The sequence below is a fragment of the Nannobrachium achirus genome, assembly GCF_963921795.1.
Source record: "Nannobrachium achirus genome assembly, chromosome: 21".
Taxonomy (NCBI): domain Eukaryota; kingdom Metazoa; phylum Chordata; class Actinopteri; order Myctophiformes; family Myctophidae; genus Nannobrachium; species Nannobrachium achirus.
The window spans coordinates 23,529,093-23,548,174 of record NC_137828.1 but is presented as its reverse complement, the minus strand read 5'-3'; the positions used below and the strand labels follow the sequence as shown (position 1 = coordinate 23,548,174).

At 43.9% G+C, this 19,082-nt stretch overlaps 1 protein-coding gene across 1 annotated transcript in view; it reads right to left on the bottom strand.

Moving 5' to 3' along the window:
- Positions 1-2,414: 2,414 nt before the first annotated feature.
- gad2 (glutamate decarboxylase 2) overlaps positions 2,415-19,082 on the bottom strand; it is a gene marked incomplete at both ends in the record, with an annotated part of 30,392 nt that continues 13,724 nt past the window's right edge. The window contains 6 exons of the mRNA XM_080751503.1: positions 2,415-2,588; positions 8,468-8,557; positions 14,089-14,196; positions 15,724-15,873; positions 17,086-17,164; positions 18,798-18,862. Coding sequence (XP_080607629.1) covers positions 2,415-2,588; positions 8,468-8,557; positions 14,089-14,196; positions 15,724-15,873; positions 17,086-17,164; positions 18,798-18,862 — 666 coding nt within the window. The remainder of the gene's footprint in view (positions 2,589-8,467; positions 8,558-14,088; positions 14,197-15,723; positions 15,874-17,085; positions 17,165-18,797; positions 18,863-19,082) is intronic.

Sequence of the window (19,082 nt, the reverse complement as noted above, 5' to 3'; positions counted from 1 at the left end):
TTACAGTCTATGATTAAAAGTGATTGTACACTGACGAACCATGTTGAGCTAATTGTGCTTTTCTAACTCGTGTTCAAATGCTACACAACCTCTGCACAGTAAGGACAGGGCTCTCCGTCCAAACAACTCCACCGACAATGTCTTTCTACAAACTGCATGTGCATTTTCCTTTTCAAGTGTGTGATAACAAAGCTTTCCAGAGACTTGATCATCATCAAAGCAGCACTATGTGATGTGAACAACTATATAGCATATTATGTCCCCAAAAGTATAAAGTAACATAAGCAATAACAATCATCCTTTCATAAATGTATGGACTCAGGGGCTTGACTGTATTACTATGTATAGGGGAGACAATGAGTTGAACTGCCTGTCAAAGCGAGGACTGGCCAATTACAGCGCGTCCTCACCGGACATGCTTGCAGAGGCTCTTGGGTAATGGAGTCAAAGACGTTGGCTGCCATGTTATTTGTGTCCAAAGTGGCCACTGATACCCCAGACTACATAGTGCTGCTTTAACTATTATACATTGGAAATCACTGTTTGTATTAATGTTTTTGCAGGGGGTATAGATTGGACCCATAATCAAATATTGCTTGTGAATGAATAGAAATAGAAAACTCAGTCACAATGGCGGATGCTTCCACCTCCTTTTGACTATGATTTAGTGCAAGTGATGTCAGGTTTAGCTGCTAAACTGGTTAAGTGCCTATTCTCAAAACAAGAAAACCATTTAGTTGCCCATGGCCCCAGTTTCTTGTGATCCTGGCTCTTTCGCTTAAGAGTGCTTTAATCTTTCAAAAGGAAACTAATAAAAAACACTGACAAAACCTCCACGCACTTTTCCATTATTATTCCAGTATGGTAGTGAGCAGGATGGTTCATCCAGTGATTTCTGTCAGTTTCCATAATCCATATTATTGGCAAGAACACACCACACAATAGATCAGATGGTGGATATCTAATCCACCATTTGACTTCGCCTGTTTGACTATGTGGTAAATAATATAATCTCTCACTTCCATAACTAGGCACTTTTCCTTTTTCTCTGTTTCTACATTGCCTCTTTTTGGGGTGGAGGGGAGGGGAGGGGAGGGGAGGGGAGGGGAGGGGAGGGGAGGGGAGGGGGCAGAACCTTTGACTAGCATTTTTGGGATTAGGATACTTCCTTAAAGGAGTGGCTCACCCCAAAAATGACTTATTGTCTATCAATCACGCCAGTGGTTCTCAAACCTTTTTGGCTTCTGTACCCCCTTTTCCTGATTTCTTTTTCCAAAATGTTGCTTAGAAATATCTATGTAGCATATCATTGCTGTCCAGCAGAAACCTCAAATCTCCATTTTACCTTATTTTTTTATTTTGGTAGATTATTGCCCTACTTTGCCATACTACAGTGTCATACAAACAACGGGTTTTGAGCTTGTAGATCTGCAATCTTTGTTACTTTTGAATTTGAATCCTGAAAAGTGTCAGTTTTGGACATACAAGGTATCCACCCAATGCTATGAATGAACGATAACCCAGCATTTGAAGAATATTATTGTAGAATATAACATTACAAAATAAGAAAAGGAGTGAAAGACTTGAATTTAGAGCATCCTGAGCCCATTTATCATAAACTGTGTCCAGTTTTTACGTTTTCCACTTTCTCTCACATAACCCCTTTGGTACCTCTGCATACCCCTAGGGATGGAGATTGTTTTTGTCGCATCCCTGACGACATCGGTCAATAGGAGACTCTTTGACTCCGCCGGTCATCAAATTATTGGCTCGGGAATGCGACAAAAAATATCGCCATGAATTCAAGGCTTCATGGCAGTGTGTAATTGATAGGAAATACGTCATTTTTGTGGGGTGAACTACTCCTTTAACACGCTTGTGTCGGTCAGTTCATTCACGCTAGCAAAAGATTCACAAAGAAGCTTTGCTTGAAGTCTCTACGTATAGCTGTCGAGGTTATTCGGAACGTTGGTTTACAGCAGAACACAACCACATTTGGCACTTAACAACATTACCTGGCAAAATGGGAATGGCTGAAAAATAAACTCTTCCTCATCGATATATTGCACAAAAATACATATAAAGTTACATCAAGTATACACTATACTTCTACACTAGGAGAAGGCAGACAGATAAGAAGCACTCTTACAGAGCTTTCGGACCAAGACGTCGATCCGCCCACACAGCAAAAGCTAACAATACGTAATATTATGTTCTACTTATAGATTGTTTTTCTCCCGAATATACTGTTCAGTTAAGCGACTTTGGAGGAAAGAAAAGAGAGAGAGAGAGGAAAAAATAAAGAAATATATTACCAGTACATTCACGACAAACATTTCATCCGTCTAGGGGTGGAAAAAACAGGGGACAGGATGTTTTCTTTCTTTTTTTTGGTGAGATGATTGATGAGTTTTTTATAGATCCTGGCTGAGGCGCTCGATCTCCTCGATGAGGAAGTCGATGTCCTGGAAGGTGGCGGCGGGGTTGGAGATGACCATGCGGAAGAAGTTGACCTTGTCCCCCTGGGGCTGGTAGCTCACCATGGTGGTGCCGTACTCCATCATCCTGGCCTTGATGACCGGAGCCACCTGCCATCCACAGTGATCCACACAAACGTTAATACATTAGCATTTTATTCATGGTGATGACACATTACCTGACTTGCGCCAGATGGTGGCAGTAGTGCGTAGGCTACCGCCCTACTTTACCATCTGAGATCTCTCGGGGGGAGTTGATAACGCTCGTAAAGGTTACACCCCGCCATTCCGAAACACCGCTATTCCGAACGTTGACTTCTAACCCTAACCCTACCCCTAACCCTAACCCTAACCCTTACCCTAACCCTAACTAACCCTAACCCTACCCCTAACCCTACCCCTACCCCTAACCCTAACCCTAACCCTAAACCTAACCCTAACCCTGCTTCGGAATAGAGGTGTTTCGGAATGGCGGACTGTTGCCGCTCGTAAAGCCCCGGGCCGGACGAATCAGTGGCAGCTACGGGCAGGCTCTGAGTCAATAGAGTCTGATTGCAGACCACGTGGATGCAAACAGGCCAATATGAGTGGTTGGAGTTGGCACTCCCAGACTGTGATAGAGAGACGGCCACATCCAATCACCTGCTAAAGAATTTGAAAAAATGGCCCGCTCCTTACATCGGGTCTGCCCGAGAGATTCCAGATGATGGTAAGCAGAGCGGTATGCAGACAGGCATACGCACTGCTGCCATTATCTGGCGCAGTCAGGTTAGATGACACAGGATCCTTTACCAATTTTAATGGGTTCATAATTTAAAAAAAGGAAAAGAACGTGAATGCATCTGTGCACTCAGAAAAGCCAGTGATCAGCTGGGCGGCCGTCGTGGCGGTCCAGGCACGCTGACTGGGCTGCAATGCAGACCTGACAGCGCGTCGCGGGTTCGAATCCCGATTCCCACCACGACCTTTGCTGCGTGTCAGTCCCCATCTCTCACCCCATTTCCTGTCAGTAATTGTCCTATCATTAAAGACATAAAAAACAAACGTTTGGGGTGGTCACTGACTGACTGCCTGTCTGTCCGTCTGTCTGTCTATCTGTGCATGCATGCGTGCGTGCGTGCATGTGTGTGTGTCTGTGATCTCTGGAAAATGTCACAAGTTTTCCTGCTACAGTATATACGTGATTGGTTGGGCAGACGCCACTGCAGGCTTTTTTGTACGGCGGGATGTTGACGTGGAAGGAATGCGGAGCCGCAGAGCATTTGGACTCAATCATAAAAAAGTGTTGGCGTTGAAAACAAGGCAGGCAGGCGCCTCGACAGAAGTGGCCTTGAGCCCCATTGATGTGCGCCTGAGAGAGAGCGGTGCAGCGGGGCCCTGCGCTACATGTTTCTGGAGGACTTTCCATTGGAAATGAATGACAGATGAGCAGGGGTGTCCCACCAAATTCTGGGCCCTGGGTACTTTAGCTATTGATAAATAGCAGATCTACAAGCTCGCAGCGCGGCACCGAGTGCTGCGCTGCGAGCTTGTAGATCTGCTATTTTTGAAATATTGTGAAAAGTAATATATATATGGGGGGACAGTGCTGCGAGCTAGATCTGCTATTTTTTTTGAAAAGTCGTGAAAATGTGTGCAAATCTCTGAACACATGTATTTTTTAAGCGGACATTTGTAACTAAAATTTTGCTTCTGGGGGGTCCCTGGTACTAAATATTTTGAGATGGAGGTCTCAAAAGCTCGGCACAGAGTGCCGTGGGCTTGTATATCTGCTGTTTGTCAATAGTTAAAGCACAAAATAATGCGTAATAATGCCTTCCCAGTCTAAATGGGTTAAACCCCCTCCCCCTATGAAGAACATTCATGGGGGGCCCGCAGTGAATCCTTGTACCCAGGGCCCAGAATTTGGTGTGACACCCCTGATGACAAGCTTCTTGGGGCGCCCACTGGCCTAGTGGTTATGGCGCATATATAGTACATATCGTCGTTGTCGGGTGTAAACCTTGTATGTCCAAAACCGTTCGTTTTGTAGCAGATCTACAAGCTCACAGCGCGGCACCGAGTGCTGTGCTGCGAGCATGTAGATCTGCTATTTTTGAAATATTGTGAAAAGTAATATATATATATATATATATATTTCAAATCCTATGTTTTCTTTTTGTTGAAAAACCTACGTTTCTTTGTCTGTGGTGCTCAAACCTTTTCATGTGAAGGACCCCCAAAATGGTAAGTATTTGCCCAAGGACCCCATCTCAAAATGTTTAATTCCAGGGACCCCCCGGAAGCAAAATTTGAGTTACAAATGTTCGCTTAAAAAATACATATATTCAAAGATTTGCACACATTTTCACAACTTTTCAAAAATAGCAGATGTGAGCTTGTATATCTATAGCTAAAGTAATTAAGGCCCCTCCACCTTGGTCCCTAGTAACTCAGTCCCACTCCCCCCCCCCCCCCTTGTGACGCCCCTGCAGATGAGGAATGTTGTTGCCAGTGACGGGAGAAGTATTCACATTTGTGAGCGGCGCCTGCCGCTCCATGGCTCCAACATCTGACCGAGGGTGTTCGTCTGCATGCATGAGCACAGAATGTATGAGCATGGCAACGACAGCTGCAGCCACACAGCGGTGCTGTTGAGCAGCCTTGAAATGAATGTTTGGGAATTTAATATTGTTCCTCTTGTTCATTCATATAGCTTAATGCAATGAACTCATCAAAGGGACCGCTCACTTAACACTTTCTTAAAGTATGTTTAGTAATACAAATCTAAATCTACAAAGTAACTAGCAACTAAACGTTTTCAAATAAATGTAGTGGAGTAAATTTGCCTCTGAGATGTATTGGAGTTATAGTAAAAATATAGAACATTGGAAATACTCCAGTAAATCTCAAAATTGTACTTAAGTACTTAAGCTCTACAGTGTTGTTACAGTAGCTAAGCTGTCGCGCCACTCTTGCCTTTCCTGGCTTTGCCTTGGCAAGCACTATAAGCTGGTAGGCCTAGATAGTCCTCATCACATCATAATTACACCCATTCCAAGCACTATAAGCTGGTAGGCCTAGATAGTTCTCATCACATCATAATTACACCCATTCCGCTGAAATCTGTTGCAGGTGTCCAGTTGCATTTGCCCCCCCCCTCTCCAATTTGCTTTTAAAAGTATACTAGACACCGACGTGACGTGAGAGGAAATTGAGTAAGTGTTGTTTGTCCCATGTGGGCTTTCTTCCTCTATGGGCTAATAATTGTACTAAATGGGAACCATTACATCACTGTGTGACTGACAATATCACTGTGTGTGCTGTGTGTGTGTGTGTGTGTGTGTGTGTGTGTGTGTGTGTGTGTGTGTGTGTGTGTGTGTGTGTGTGTGTGTGTGTGTGTGTGTGTGTGTGTGTGTGACTGTGTATGACTGTGTGACTGTGTGTGTGTGTGTGTGTGTGTGTGTGTGTGTGTGTGTGTGTGTGTGTGTGTGTGTGTGTGTGTGTGTGTGTGTGTGTGTGTGTGTGTGTGCGCGCGCGCGCAGTGGTGGAAAAAGTACTCAGATGTTTTACTTAAGTAAAAGTATCAATACTGCAATATAGAAATACTCTGTTAGGGTGCCCACACACCAAAATACCTAGAGTGGAATCCGCCAATGCATTTCAGATTCAGATTCAGATTACTTTATTAACCATTGTGTAATACACATAGGAATTTGCTTTGGCATACTACATTTTTGCATTCAAATCATTTTTTCACATATAACATAAACAAAAACAAAAACAGACAAACGCAAAAACAACACAGACGCAACGCGTAGTCACCAATGAGAATGGAGCGTTTTTTGGTGTGAGGGCACCCTTACAAGTAAAAGTCCAGAATTCAAAATGTACTTGAGTAAAAGTATGAAAGTATTGGCATCAAAATGTACTTAAAGTACCAAAAGTACCGTAAAAGTACAAAATGTTTGAAAAAAGCAGATCTACAAGCTCACAACGCGTCGCATCGCGACGCGTTGTGAGCTTGTAGATCTGCTATTTTCAAATAGCCAAGGAATACAATAGGGCTAAAGTGGATTAATGTATGTTTTATAATATTATAGGTTATATCAGCAAAGTAACTAGTAACTAAAGTTTTCAAATAAATGTACTGGAGTAAAAGTACAATGTTTGCCTCTGAGATGTAGTGGAGTAAAAGTAAAAGTACTGAAAACTGGAAATACTCAAGTAAAGTACAAATACCTCAAAACTGTACTTAGGTAAAGTACTTAAGTAAATGTACTTAGTTACTTTACACCACTTCGTGTGTGCGTGCGTGCGTGCGTGCGTGCGTGCGCGCGTGCGTGCGCGCGTGCGTGCGTGCGTGTGCGCCTGCTGCCTGCACATGCGCACATGTGCCTGCGTGCTGTACATGCTGCATGCGTGCGTGTGTAAAAAGGGCAAGCTGGTTAAACATTCAGACCAGTGAAGCGTGTCCGGACGGGCTGCTTTTCAACCAGATTTTTTTGGGGGGGAAACAAGAACCCCTCAAACAGATCATGGCGCAATGACAGGACACAGTGATTTATGTCTGCGTTTTTTGGAGAGAGGGGGTGAAAGAGAACAGAGAGGGAGAGGGAGGGAGAGAGAGAGAGAGAGAGGAGCCCAGTGAGAGGTAGAGAGAGGTGGAGAAAGTGACATGGAAAGAGAGAGAGAGAGAGAGAGAGTTCTTTGTATGGCTAGCAGGGGCGTCACAACAAATTCTGGGCCCTGGGTACAAGGATTCACTGCGGGCCCCGTATGAATGTTAACTATTGAAAAATAGCAGATATACAAGCTCACAGCGCGGCACCGAGTGCCGCGCTGCGAGCTTGTATATCTGCTATTTTAGAAAAATCGTGAAAATGTGTGCAAGAAACCTATGTCAAGGACCCCCAAGATGATATGTATTTGGCCACGGACCCCGATATCAAAATATTTAGTTCCAGGGACCCCCAGAAGCAAAATTTGAGTTAGAAATGTTCGCTTAAAAAATACATATATTCAAAGATTTTCACACATTTTCTCAACTTTTCAAAAATAGCAGATCTACAAGCTCGCAGCGCGGCACTCGGTGCCGCGCTGTGAGCTTGTATATCTGCTATTTTTCAATAGATAGAAGTTACTAGGGCCCCTCCACCTTGGGCCCCAGTAACTCAGTCCCACTTTCCTACCCCTTGTGACGCCCCTGATGGCTAGCATGGTGCAAGCACCATCTGTTGGTATTAATTGTCGATTAGTAGCCTCCCACTGCTGTGGGCCGCAGGGCCGCAGGCACCTCTGAATGGCTGCCTCAATGACAAGCAGGGGCGTCACAGGGGGGAGTGGGACAGCGCTGCGAGCTTGTAGATCTGCTATTTTTTTTTTTAAAGTCGTGAAAATGTGTGAAAATCTATGTATTTTTTAAGAGGACATTTGTAACTAAAATTTGGCTTCTGGGGGGTCCCTGGTACTAAATATTTTGAGATGGAGGTCCGTGGCCAAATACATATCATTTAGGGGGTCCTTCACATTAAAAGGTTTGAGCACCACTGACTGACATAGAAACATAGGTTTTTAAAAAAAAAACCTTAGAAGGATTTCTAAAATATTTCTAAAATACAGCGCGGCACCGAGTGCCGTGGGCTTGTATATCTGCTGTTTTTCAATAGTTAAAGCACAAAATAATGCGTAATAATGCCTTCCCAGTCTAAATGGGTTAAACCCCTCCCCCTATGAAGAACATTGATGGGGGGCCCGCAGTAAATCCTTGTACCCTGGGCCCAGAATTTGTTGTGACACCCCTGATGACAAGCTTCTTTGGGGCGCCCAAGCCATAGCCTAGCGGTTATGGCGAATATATAGTACATATCGTCGTTGTCGGGTGGAAACCTGGTATGTCCAAAACCGTTCGTTTTGTATTTATCATTATAAAAATGATTTAAACTAGAGAAAATAGCCGATCTACAAGCAGTGCGAGGCGTTGTGTGGGTGTGTCTCATAATATATCTCACCTTATGCAAGCGCTTCTTCTTCTCCTCTTTGTCCTCTAGGTAGCGGACCCCTGGTGGCAGGTACCAGAAGCACACGTTGGTGTGTTGAGGCTGTGAGAGCACACACATCATATAATATTCATTATTACACGTTGGCTATCCATACATGGAGATCCGTCCTAAAATACACAACGTGAAATGTTGCAGCGGTTTGCACTGCTCACAAAATACACGTTCACACACACACACACACACACACGTTCAAAACAAAGGCGGTTTTAAGCCTACTTTCCTTAGTGGGAAATCTCGGAGCCCGCCACCTCTCGTCTCAAATATATTTTTTGGCCAGAAAATGTTTCACCGGAAGAAAAATAAATAAATAATGTTTTAGTTACTCCACTGCGCTCTACAGATCTTGTCAATAGAAAAGTTCCATTGACCAGATTTAGCCTTGAAATATTTTCTTTTCTGTCCAAAAACGTGAAGTGGGGGGCTCAGAGTGTTCCCACTTGGGTAGATTTCAACTCCCTAAACCGTCTTTGTTTTGGTGGGTAGCGAAAGTGTATTATTGAGCGGTGCTCCTGGAAGGAGCTATAAGCTCCAACATCTGACTTTGTCCGGGCTCTGAAGCGTGGCCTACATCTTGGCACAAAACGCTTAAAGAGGTGGTGCCATGATTTTTCCCCCCTCTAAAACATGATTATCAGGTATTATGATTATACTAGGAGGAAGATTTTTTCCTGTGAGGGGGTAACTTGCCCCCTCACAATTTTCAAAAGCCCCCTTAGTCATTTCATCCTGGATCCGGGCCTGCTATGGCACCACCTCTTTAAAGTTTGTCGGTCACATTGGCCAAGCTTCAAGCATCACTGGATGCTTAACTAACTCCTAAATAGCACCCTTCACACTAGGTGTGATTTTTTCTTTTTTTGAGCGGTGCAAACCGCTCCTATGTTTCTTCGTGTTAGCACACACATTAACACGGACCAATCAAAAGCTGTGCAGTCCATGACGTCACGTGTTAGTCAAAAGAACGGACCAATCAAATGCCGCTTTGTTCATAATAAACCAATCAAAAGCCGTTCTGTCCATGACGTCACTGAACTTCAAACCGGTGCCGGCCGAACACCACCCAAGACCCGAGGCAGTAACCACACGGCACAGATTCTAATCACAGTCACAGGTCTCAGGAGACACGTTCACGGTTCCAGATGACAGTTCTACTTTTCCCCAGAGCATTGCGGTACCACTGCTCCCCTGAAGATTGTTAGTGGGTCATTTTGAGACCTCGGCCCTAGAGGGCAGGGGTCATCGCCATGTTGGCTCAAACTGGCGCCGCCGCGCCGGCCTGAGACAGCAACCACATTTGCACAAATTCGTTTGGCTAATGACTTGGCTAACTTTGTGTTAGCCAAATGGAGATGCATCTCCTTGTCCTTTGATAGAGGACAGGACTGTGGGCAAATTCTGTCCAACACCACAAGTTGGACCCTTCCTGAACTTCAAACCGGTGCTGGCTGAACAGCACCAAGGACCTGAGACAGCAGCCACATTTGCGCAGATTTTGGTCACTGTCTCATGTCCCAGGTGTCAGGAATTCGTTTGCACCGCTCACTTCGCACAGGTGTGATTTTTTATTATAGACTAATAGGCTGCTCAGCCTGGGGTATGGCGCAAGGGCTCATCGGTCCCATGATATTGTTAAAGAGAACTACTTCTAACGCTATGGATCAGTGCTAGGTAACACTGTACTTAACATTTACTGTATGTATAAAGACACATACTACAGGTATTAAAAGGGTAAAACGTTTGACGTTTGGTCACGCGTGTCCCAAGAAGTCACGTTAGGCAGGTTCTCTGCTTCTCAGGTAGGTCGATCAGATCAGCTTGAGTTTGTGCCAGGCTTTAGTGCGTGTGAGGGAGCAGACTCAAACCACTCCACACAAAGCCCTGCCAATTCAGCTTAATGGACTGGACAGGCTTTGCGTGACGTTTGTGATCCCTGCAACAATATAAGGGGCAGCATGCCCAATTGCTCTGTATCCCTTCACAGACCAGTAACAAAGCAGGCTACTGTCATTCATGAATTTTGCTGTCGTCTGAAATGTTCCGCTGGACGCTACATCTGAAAGGGGCTCCCAATAAAGATTATAATGTTGCTTTGACAGTGAGGGACAAAGTGTATTATGTTGGAGGGGACAGCAGTATTAACGGGGATCAGATTGAGGTGTGTATCTTCAACACAGTGTCTTTATGCTGGAGGAAGTTGCCCAACGTGATAACCGGAAGAGGAGAATGTCCCAATGAGGTTCCCCCCGGTCGCTCGGGCCACACAGCTGTGCTGATCGAGAATATGATCTACATCTGGGGGGGCTACTCCCCAAGGACAATGATGTGCTGCACAGTTTATCGATTTGATGTTGACACCCACAGATGGCTGAAGCCCAGAATCTCTGGGACTGTTCCAGAGGGGAGGTGGTACCACTCAGCCTGTGTCTTGGGGAAGGTCATGTATATTTATGGAGGATTCAACCAACTGACTGCTAAATACACTAATGACATGTGCAAGTTGGACACCACCGTGATGGTCTGGTCTTTAATTAACACCAGAGGGATAGTACCACCTGCTTCATCGTTTCACTCTGCTACCTTCATCGGGACAAAGATGTTTGTGTTTGGGGGCCTGAGGGACCTGGACCTGCGGGTCTCCTACAACACCATCAGAGTGTTTGACACAGAAACCAACTTCTGGCTGATCACGCCGCCTTCAGCACAGCTTCTTCCAGGAGGACGCAGCTGTCATTCAGCCTTCACCTACAATGGAGAGCTGTACATTTTAGGTGGCCAGGGGTTCAGTGATCTGTGGCAATTCAGCCCAGAGTCCTTCTCCTGGAAGAAAGTTGAGCCCAAGGGGATGGGCCTGTCTGAGACGTATTGGTGGATGTGCTGTTGCATGGTGGGAGATCGCGTCATCCTCTTTGGAGGATTACATGGAGACACACCTGCTGATGACTTGTACATCTTAGACCTGAGCCCTACTCTTAAGATGTTATGTAAGCAATCGGTTATTCAGTATGATCTGGAGCAGGGGGAACTCCCACACGACATCAAGTGGGAACTGGCAGCCATGAAAATTAAATAAGAAACTAGAACTGCACCCTGTCGAGGTGCCAATTTGCGTCTTGTGCACATGATGCCAATGGCGCGCTCACCACTGGCATCACCACTGGCAATGCCAGTGACATCACCACTGGCATCATCAGAAATGCTGGTCCCTCATTGGCTGTTAATGATGACGTTGCCAGAAATTCTGGTCCCTGATTGGGCTACGGGCTTAAACAAAGAAGGACACCGACCTACATACGCATCCGAACGAAGTAACTAGAAAGGTGCAATTATGGGAAATTGCGAGTGTGGCTGCACTGATGCGAGTTGCGGGGAAATGAATTCCGTCTTACCATTTATATTACATATTGTGATGTGTCTGATTGGACATTATATTGTATAAGATATCCAGCTTTACAACCCAGATGACATCAGTCAAAAGGTTAACAAAGATCACACCTAGTGTGAAGTGAGCGGTGCTATTTATGAGTTAATTTCAACAAGCGTCCCCCTAGCCAATCACAGCACGTCCTGCGAAGCTCGGCCAATGGGACCCTGGTGTACAACAAGCTTTGGTCCCGGACATTTTTCTCTGTTTTTGGGCTTTTATGCCTTCATTGGATATGACAGTAAATGGGGGGAGAGATGGGGAGTGACATGCGGGAATTGAACCGGCGATGCCGTCAGGCATCCATGCCTATGTGGCAATGCCGAAGTGGTATGTGCCTGGACCAGTAGGCTAGTGGGGCCCCAGCCCCTAACATTTTTGAACATGTTTCCCGCCCAAGGACAACAAACTTTGTTGTGCCAGGATGTAGGCCGGACATTGTAGCCACACTTCAGTCTACTTAAGCCCGGACATTTTTGAACGTGTTTTCCCATTGTTTTTTCACCGGACAAAGCCAGATGTTGGAGCTATAGTTCCTGTTCCAGGAGCACCGCTCACAAATGTGTTCATTACCAATGGATGACTGGCCATGCATTGCACACCCAGTCCCATTGATATACTGTTCTCTCTCTGCATTACATTGAAGTAATGATTCTCTGGGCTGAACCGAACACCTGGGCTGAAGCCCAGGGGAGTCTGGACTGGACTTTTTTGACCCCTTATTAAGTCTCAGTGGGAAGATAAGGAGCGCTAAAACCAGCTTTGCCGGATTTTGCGAGAGAAATAAGCAACCAGGTCTATGAAATCCAACCAGCCCAAAAGAAGCGACTACTATTAGGCCATGTGAGCACTTTATACCTATATGCCTCTGCTATCTGAAAATAGCAGATCAACTATTAGAAGATTAGCAGATCTACAACCTTATGATTTGCGAGCTTGTAGATCTGCTAAAAAAAAAAAAAAAAAGAAAAAATCCTGAAATAAAATTCAATGTTGAATATTTGGAAGATTTCGGAAATATTCTAATAGAACAAATCTGATGCTGGGGCTCCCTGACAAAAAGCTTTTTCAGATGGTGGTTAGGAACACATACATATTAATTTGACATGAAAATATTGACATAAAACTAAATGATAAAAGAAGACCAAATAAGCAATTACTGTTCACTTCTGAAACAGCCCCCCCCCCCCCCCCCCCCCCCAGAAAAAGCTTATAATAAGCAAACATAGCAATGCTCCTTTAAGCGTTCTTGTCTTTTGGGGGGGGTGGTAGAGGAGGGGGTTGATCCTTCTCTCGCTTGGTGGGGGATATTCACGAAGCCATGGCTATTCATATGGATATGAGTAATTAGGGGCTATTATGCTATTCATTGAAGATAATAGCAACACATTATCCAGACAGCCAGTGGGGGAGAAAAGGACCATTCATCGTACACAAAGCAATGGCACACTGCTTGTCGCTCAAGTCAACCATTAAGTGACACTGAATAAACAGGAAAATGAAGTAACACGGACACTAGAAGTACTCCCATTTTTTGCGTAAAAGTATCAATACTGCAAGGTAGAAATACTCTGTTACTGGTAAAAGGCCTGATTTCATAATTGACTTCTGTGCAAAAGTATTCGCACCAAATATACTTAGAGTACCAAAAGTAAAAGTACTTATTTGCAGAATGTCCCATTTCACAAGTTTTCAAAATGTATAATCGTCTTTTGAAAGTAGATGACCTACAAGCTCACAACACGTCACAAAGTGACGCATTGTGAGCTTGTAGATTGACTATTTTCAAATAGCCAAAGCATAGGGCTGAAGTGGTTAAGAAAATAATAACTAGTAACTGAAGTTTTCAAATAATTGTTGTGGAGCAAAAGTACAATATTTGCCTCTGAGATGTAGTGGAGTAGAAGTAAAAGTAGTAAAAATTGGAAATACTACGGTAAAGTAAAAACCATAGTAGTAAAAAATATCCGTTGTAATCAATCACAGTACTTGAGTACATATGTACTTAGGCACTTTCCATCACTGAGTAACATGGACTTGCACTTTGATTTACTGTAGCTAGGCAGATTGTATAATGTTTTTTTGTTGTTGTTGTTGTTGTTGTTGTTGTTTTTTTAGGAGTAAAATGGAAAAATAAATGTGAACATACCTTCCCGTCAAAGACCATCTCATATCCTTCTCTGTCCTTGATCTTGTTGTACAGGTACTCTGACAGCTCCAGACACTTGTCGATTTGGGCTTCGAAACCGATGGTACCCTGTCAATGGAAGTACAAAAAAAATAATAAAAAAAAATCACTTGTGTGTACTGTTAGCCTGAATTCAGCCCCTGAATCGCGAGCTACGTCCATAAAATGAAAATTCAGGCTGTGCCGCGTCAGGCGAGTGTATTGTCTTTATTTTATGTAAGTGACAAAGTATGATGAAGCGTCCGAAAATCCTTGAATCATGACTTATGTTTGTTTGTGACATTGTGAGTTGACATTTTGTACTTAAAGGGGAAAACCACCCATTTTCAATATTGAACTATGTCATTAATATACCTTAGAAGAGTTGTGTGGAAATTAAAAAAAAGTTCCCCCTCTTCTGTGTTGCCTAGAACTGGAGGATTGATTTTGGGGTTTGTATTGCAAATTACAACTTGATGACATCACACATTGTACTTTACAATACAAACCCCAAAATCAATCCTCCAGTTCTAGGCAACACAGAAGAGGGGGAACTTTTTTTTTATTTCCACACAACTCCTCTAAGGTATATTAATGACATAGTTCAATATTGAAAATGGGTGGTCTTCCCCTTTAAAGTGGTGCTAAAGGAAAGGTCATGGGGTCACTCAAATAGTTAGGGACCGGGTTTATCTTTCAGAGCACATGAATGCAATCAGTAGTCTTGATTTTGAGATACTCTTTTTGTGTACGTTGGAAGTTTGGCCTAAGGGTGGCGCTAGAGAAAAGGCCATGCAGCAGTCACCAAAATCTGAACAGTTCCTTGTGTTTTATGGCAATATAACCGTTAGATTTTATATTTTTATACATGTGTGAATTGAACAATTTGGCCTAATGATGATGCTAGAGCAGTGGTTCTCAACCAGTGGTCCATTTTACGCTCTCAAGAGTTAAATTATTGTTAAAGATCTCCATTAATTAATTTACAACAGTTGTTATTTTGAATTTGGGGGTCCTTGACATAGAAAAGTTAGAGAACCAGTGAGTTTAGCCCCTTTTCCACTGACATGGCCCAACACCACACCACTCCACACCGCCCACTTGTGCCAGGTTTTCCACTACAAGGACCTGGGTAGAGTGGTGTGAAAGCGGTACTAAATGTGGTCCTAAAAAGTATCCAGGTCTGAGCTAGGCCAAACAGGGCCAAACACTTCATAATGACTGATCACTCACTGACTTATTTAGACCACCAGGATATAGCTGTGATACATGATTGATAATAGATTCTATTGTGTTATAACCACTATTATAATCTATTATGGTGTATTATAATTATCATAGTGATACATTAATACTTTATAGTGTGTTATAATCACAATTATAATCCATTATATTGTATCATAATTTAGGATAGTTGTAATAAGAATTTATACTGTATTATAATCACAGTTAAAAAGGTCAATTTGTTTCTTACCGTGTAATGGAAAATGTAGATATTTTTACCTGGTGTGGTGCGGTGTGGTCTGATGTGGTGTGGTGCTGAAGCTGCAGTCGAAAAGGGGCTTAAGAGGGCCTGTTTGTCTCAAATGATGACATGCTTGCCAGTACAGTGCCTACCTTGGCTCTCCACATGAGCCAGAGCTTGAAGATGTCCACGTGGCGTCCACACTGCAGGGCCTTGTCTCCGGTGTCGTAGGACAGGTCGTAGTGCTTGTCCTGCTGGAACAGGTAGCAGGCATGCATCTGGTTGCAGCTCTGCATCAGGCCCTGTTGAGACACACAACCTTTATAATCCACGTCATGATGATGGAAGAGAGTTGATGGATTTATGGCAACGGAACCAATAATCATATTGTGTAAAAAATCATCACTGACTGCGGAAACTTCACACAGGACTTCAAGCAACTCTGACTTCAGAAGGTTGACATTTCTGTGTTATAAATCCTTGTTTTGAGTGGTCTTGTGTAATATTGTAATATTTTGAGATTTTTGATTATCATGAGCTGTACGCCATAAAAATCTAAATTAAAACAAACAAAGAAAGGGTTTTGAATATTTCAGCTCATGCACAATTTAGAATATATGAAAGTTTCCACTTGTAATTAAATTACGGAAAATAATGAACTTTTCCATAGTATTCTATGTTTGAGTGTGAAATCAGGCCTAAATCTTAACCCTATTGTGATGTCACAAAGCAATATACTGTAGCTTCAATCATGTCACCCCCACATTGCTTAACTCGATGACTGCCAGGGGCCACAAGAGGCCGCTAGAGTGCCAGACATTTCTCCATAGGCCTTCGCTCTAACTTCCGGGTACACAGGCAGAAGTGGCTTGGGTTTTCACTGCAAACACTGTTATGAACGAAGACCGGAGGAAGTGAGCTAACAGTTAGCAATCGGCTTCTTTATTTTTTAGAAGCCCGATCTGAAGCTATTTAGCCGCAAAAAAACTTTGTCGCTGCCCTGGGAACACAGTTCAGAGAAAAAGGTCTCTAAAGATGTGAGTTTGTATTGGAGTCGGCGGCGCGGTGCGGCGGCGTTACCCGATTACGGGCCGATGTAAACAGAATCGCGGCCCGGGGCATGGATGGAAATTTAGACCGGGGCTTCGTCGAGGCCTCCGATTAATTAATTCAATTTATTAAAAATCCCAGACTAGATCGGGATCGGCACCCCGGAATACGTCGCGCCGCTGACAGTATAGATTGATTTTTTTGGGGGGGCTCTAAACTTTATTCTGAACCATTTTCAATGGAATAAATCGTCGGACCATCTAGACTCGGTCGTTGGGAAGCGTAGGACGAGCCAGGACCACCCACATCTCTACAAGCAGCTCAGGGTAAGTAAAATAGCATAAAAAATATTGTATTGTATTGAAAAAAAGCCGAACTTGTTCGGGATAGGCACAAAAAGGGTTAACAGTGTATAGTAACCATGCTATTAATCATTTCAAATCAATGAATGAATCATACAGTACCTCCTCTCGGACCAGCAGGGCAGAACACTGCAGAGGAACAGACATCATTTTGTGCGGGTTCCATGTTACTGAATTTGCCCTGCAATTGGAAGAAACCAGAATTAATTATTGCGACCGTCAGGGAGCAGTTTACTATGAAAACCTCCACCGGCCGTCCGTCCGTCCGTCCGTCCGTCCGTCCGTCACACGTCACACCTTTGTTTGTGTACGGTGTGATGTCATATATCTTCAGTATGACATCACACCACATGTGTACACAAACCTTTGTGTACGTTGCTGTGGCAACAGTCTGTTGTTGCTGGTCTGTTAGTGTACGTTAGCAACCACCTTAGCAACCATGGTTTTACCCTAGCAACCAACTGTTTACCCTAGCAACCAACTGTTTACCATAGCAACCATGTTTTTTTACCCTAGCAACCAACTGGGCATAAAAGGGATTCTGTTAGGGATCTCCATATATGGGCATAAAAGGGATTCTGTTAGGGATCTCCATATATGGGCATAAAAGGGATTCTGTTAGGGATCTCCATATATGGGCATAAAAGGGATTCTGTTAGGGATCTCCATATATGGGCATAAAAGGGATTCTGTTAGCTGTTAGTGATCTCCATATATGGGCATAAAAGGGATGCTGTTAGGGATCTCCATATATGGGCATAAAAGGGATTCTGTTAGGGATCTCCATATATGGGCATGAAAGGGATTATGTTAGGGATCTCCATATATGGGCATAAAAGGGATTGTGAGAGGTGGAGGTTGTGATATTTGTGGAGATAAGCGACCAACGGTCGCTTATCTCCCGATTAGGGAGTCTTACTGGTATTATATAGTCCCATAAATCAGTGGTTTTCAACCTTTTTTTCATATCAAAGATCATTATTTATTATTTATCATTTGAGCAACGGACCACCATTTGATGACTTTGTCCACAATTCCATGCTGTACCACAGGAGGGATACCAGGCCAACAATTCTTCTACATTCTCTAATTGTGTAGGCCTCTTGTAAATTAGGTAATGCAGATGTTTAACAATACTGTAAGAGTAAAATGAAACCAAATGGAACTGTACGGGTTAGGGTTTAATATAAGGGTCCAATGTGGTTACCACCAACTCTCCATCATTTAGTTGGGGACCACTTGGAACCCCCTCAAGGACCACTGGTAGTCTCCGGACCAGGGACGTGCTGGCCATTGGGAAAAGCGGGACAACTCCCGAACGGCAGGTTCATTCCCTGCCTTCGTTCCATTTTTTCGCAAAGCAAAGCCCTGCTTCATCATACAAGGCCGTTGCACAAAAGTAGTGAAAACAGCAGATCTACAAGCACACAACGCCTCGCGGTGCGAGGCGTTGTGTGCTTGCAGATCGTCTGTTTTCACTAGTTTAAATAATTTTTAAAATGATAAATACAAAACAAACGGTTTTGGACATACAAGGTTTCCACCCGACAACGACGAAATATAACTCATGTACAGTAATCGGCCCACTGGCTTGTCACTTGTCATGATCTGAAATGGCAAATCTTTGAGTAGCAGCAGCGCTATAGAGAGGGATCTCTCTCTATAGCGCGCAATGAGGGTCTCTCCAACTCTTTTTCCCGGGCTGAATCAGGGGCCCAGCACGTCCCTGACCACTGCTAGTCTCCCACTGGTTGAAAACCACTGCCATAAATCATGCAAAACGACAATGAATCCTGCACACGCATGACACTGACCTCTCCACACCGTCCAGCTTCCACCTGTGCCTCCTGGACATGAGGAGACTCCCTCCCCATGCTCCCTGCATGAGAAACATAGGGGACAAACAGGGGCGTCACAAGGGGGGGAAAAGTGGGACGGAGTTACAAGGGCCCAAGGTGGAGGGGCCTGGAATTATTTTATACTTTCGCTATTGAACAATAGCAGATAAGCTCACACTGAGTTCCACGCTGCAAGCTTGTAGATCTGCTATTTTTGAAAAGTCATGAAAATGTGTGCAAATCTTTGAATAGGCCTATGTG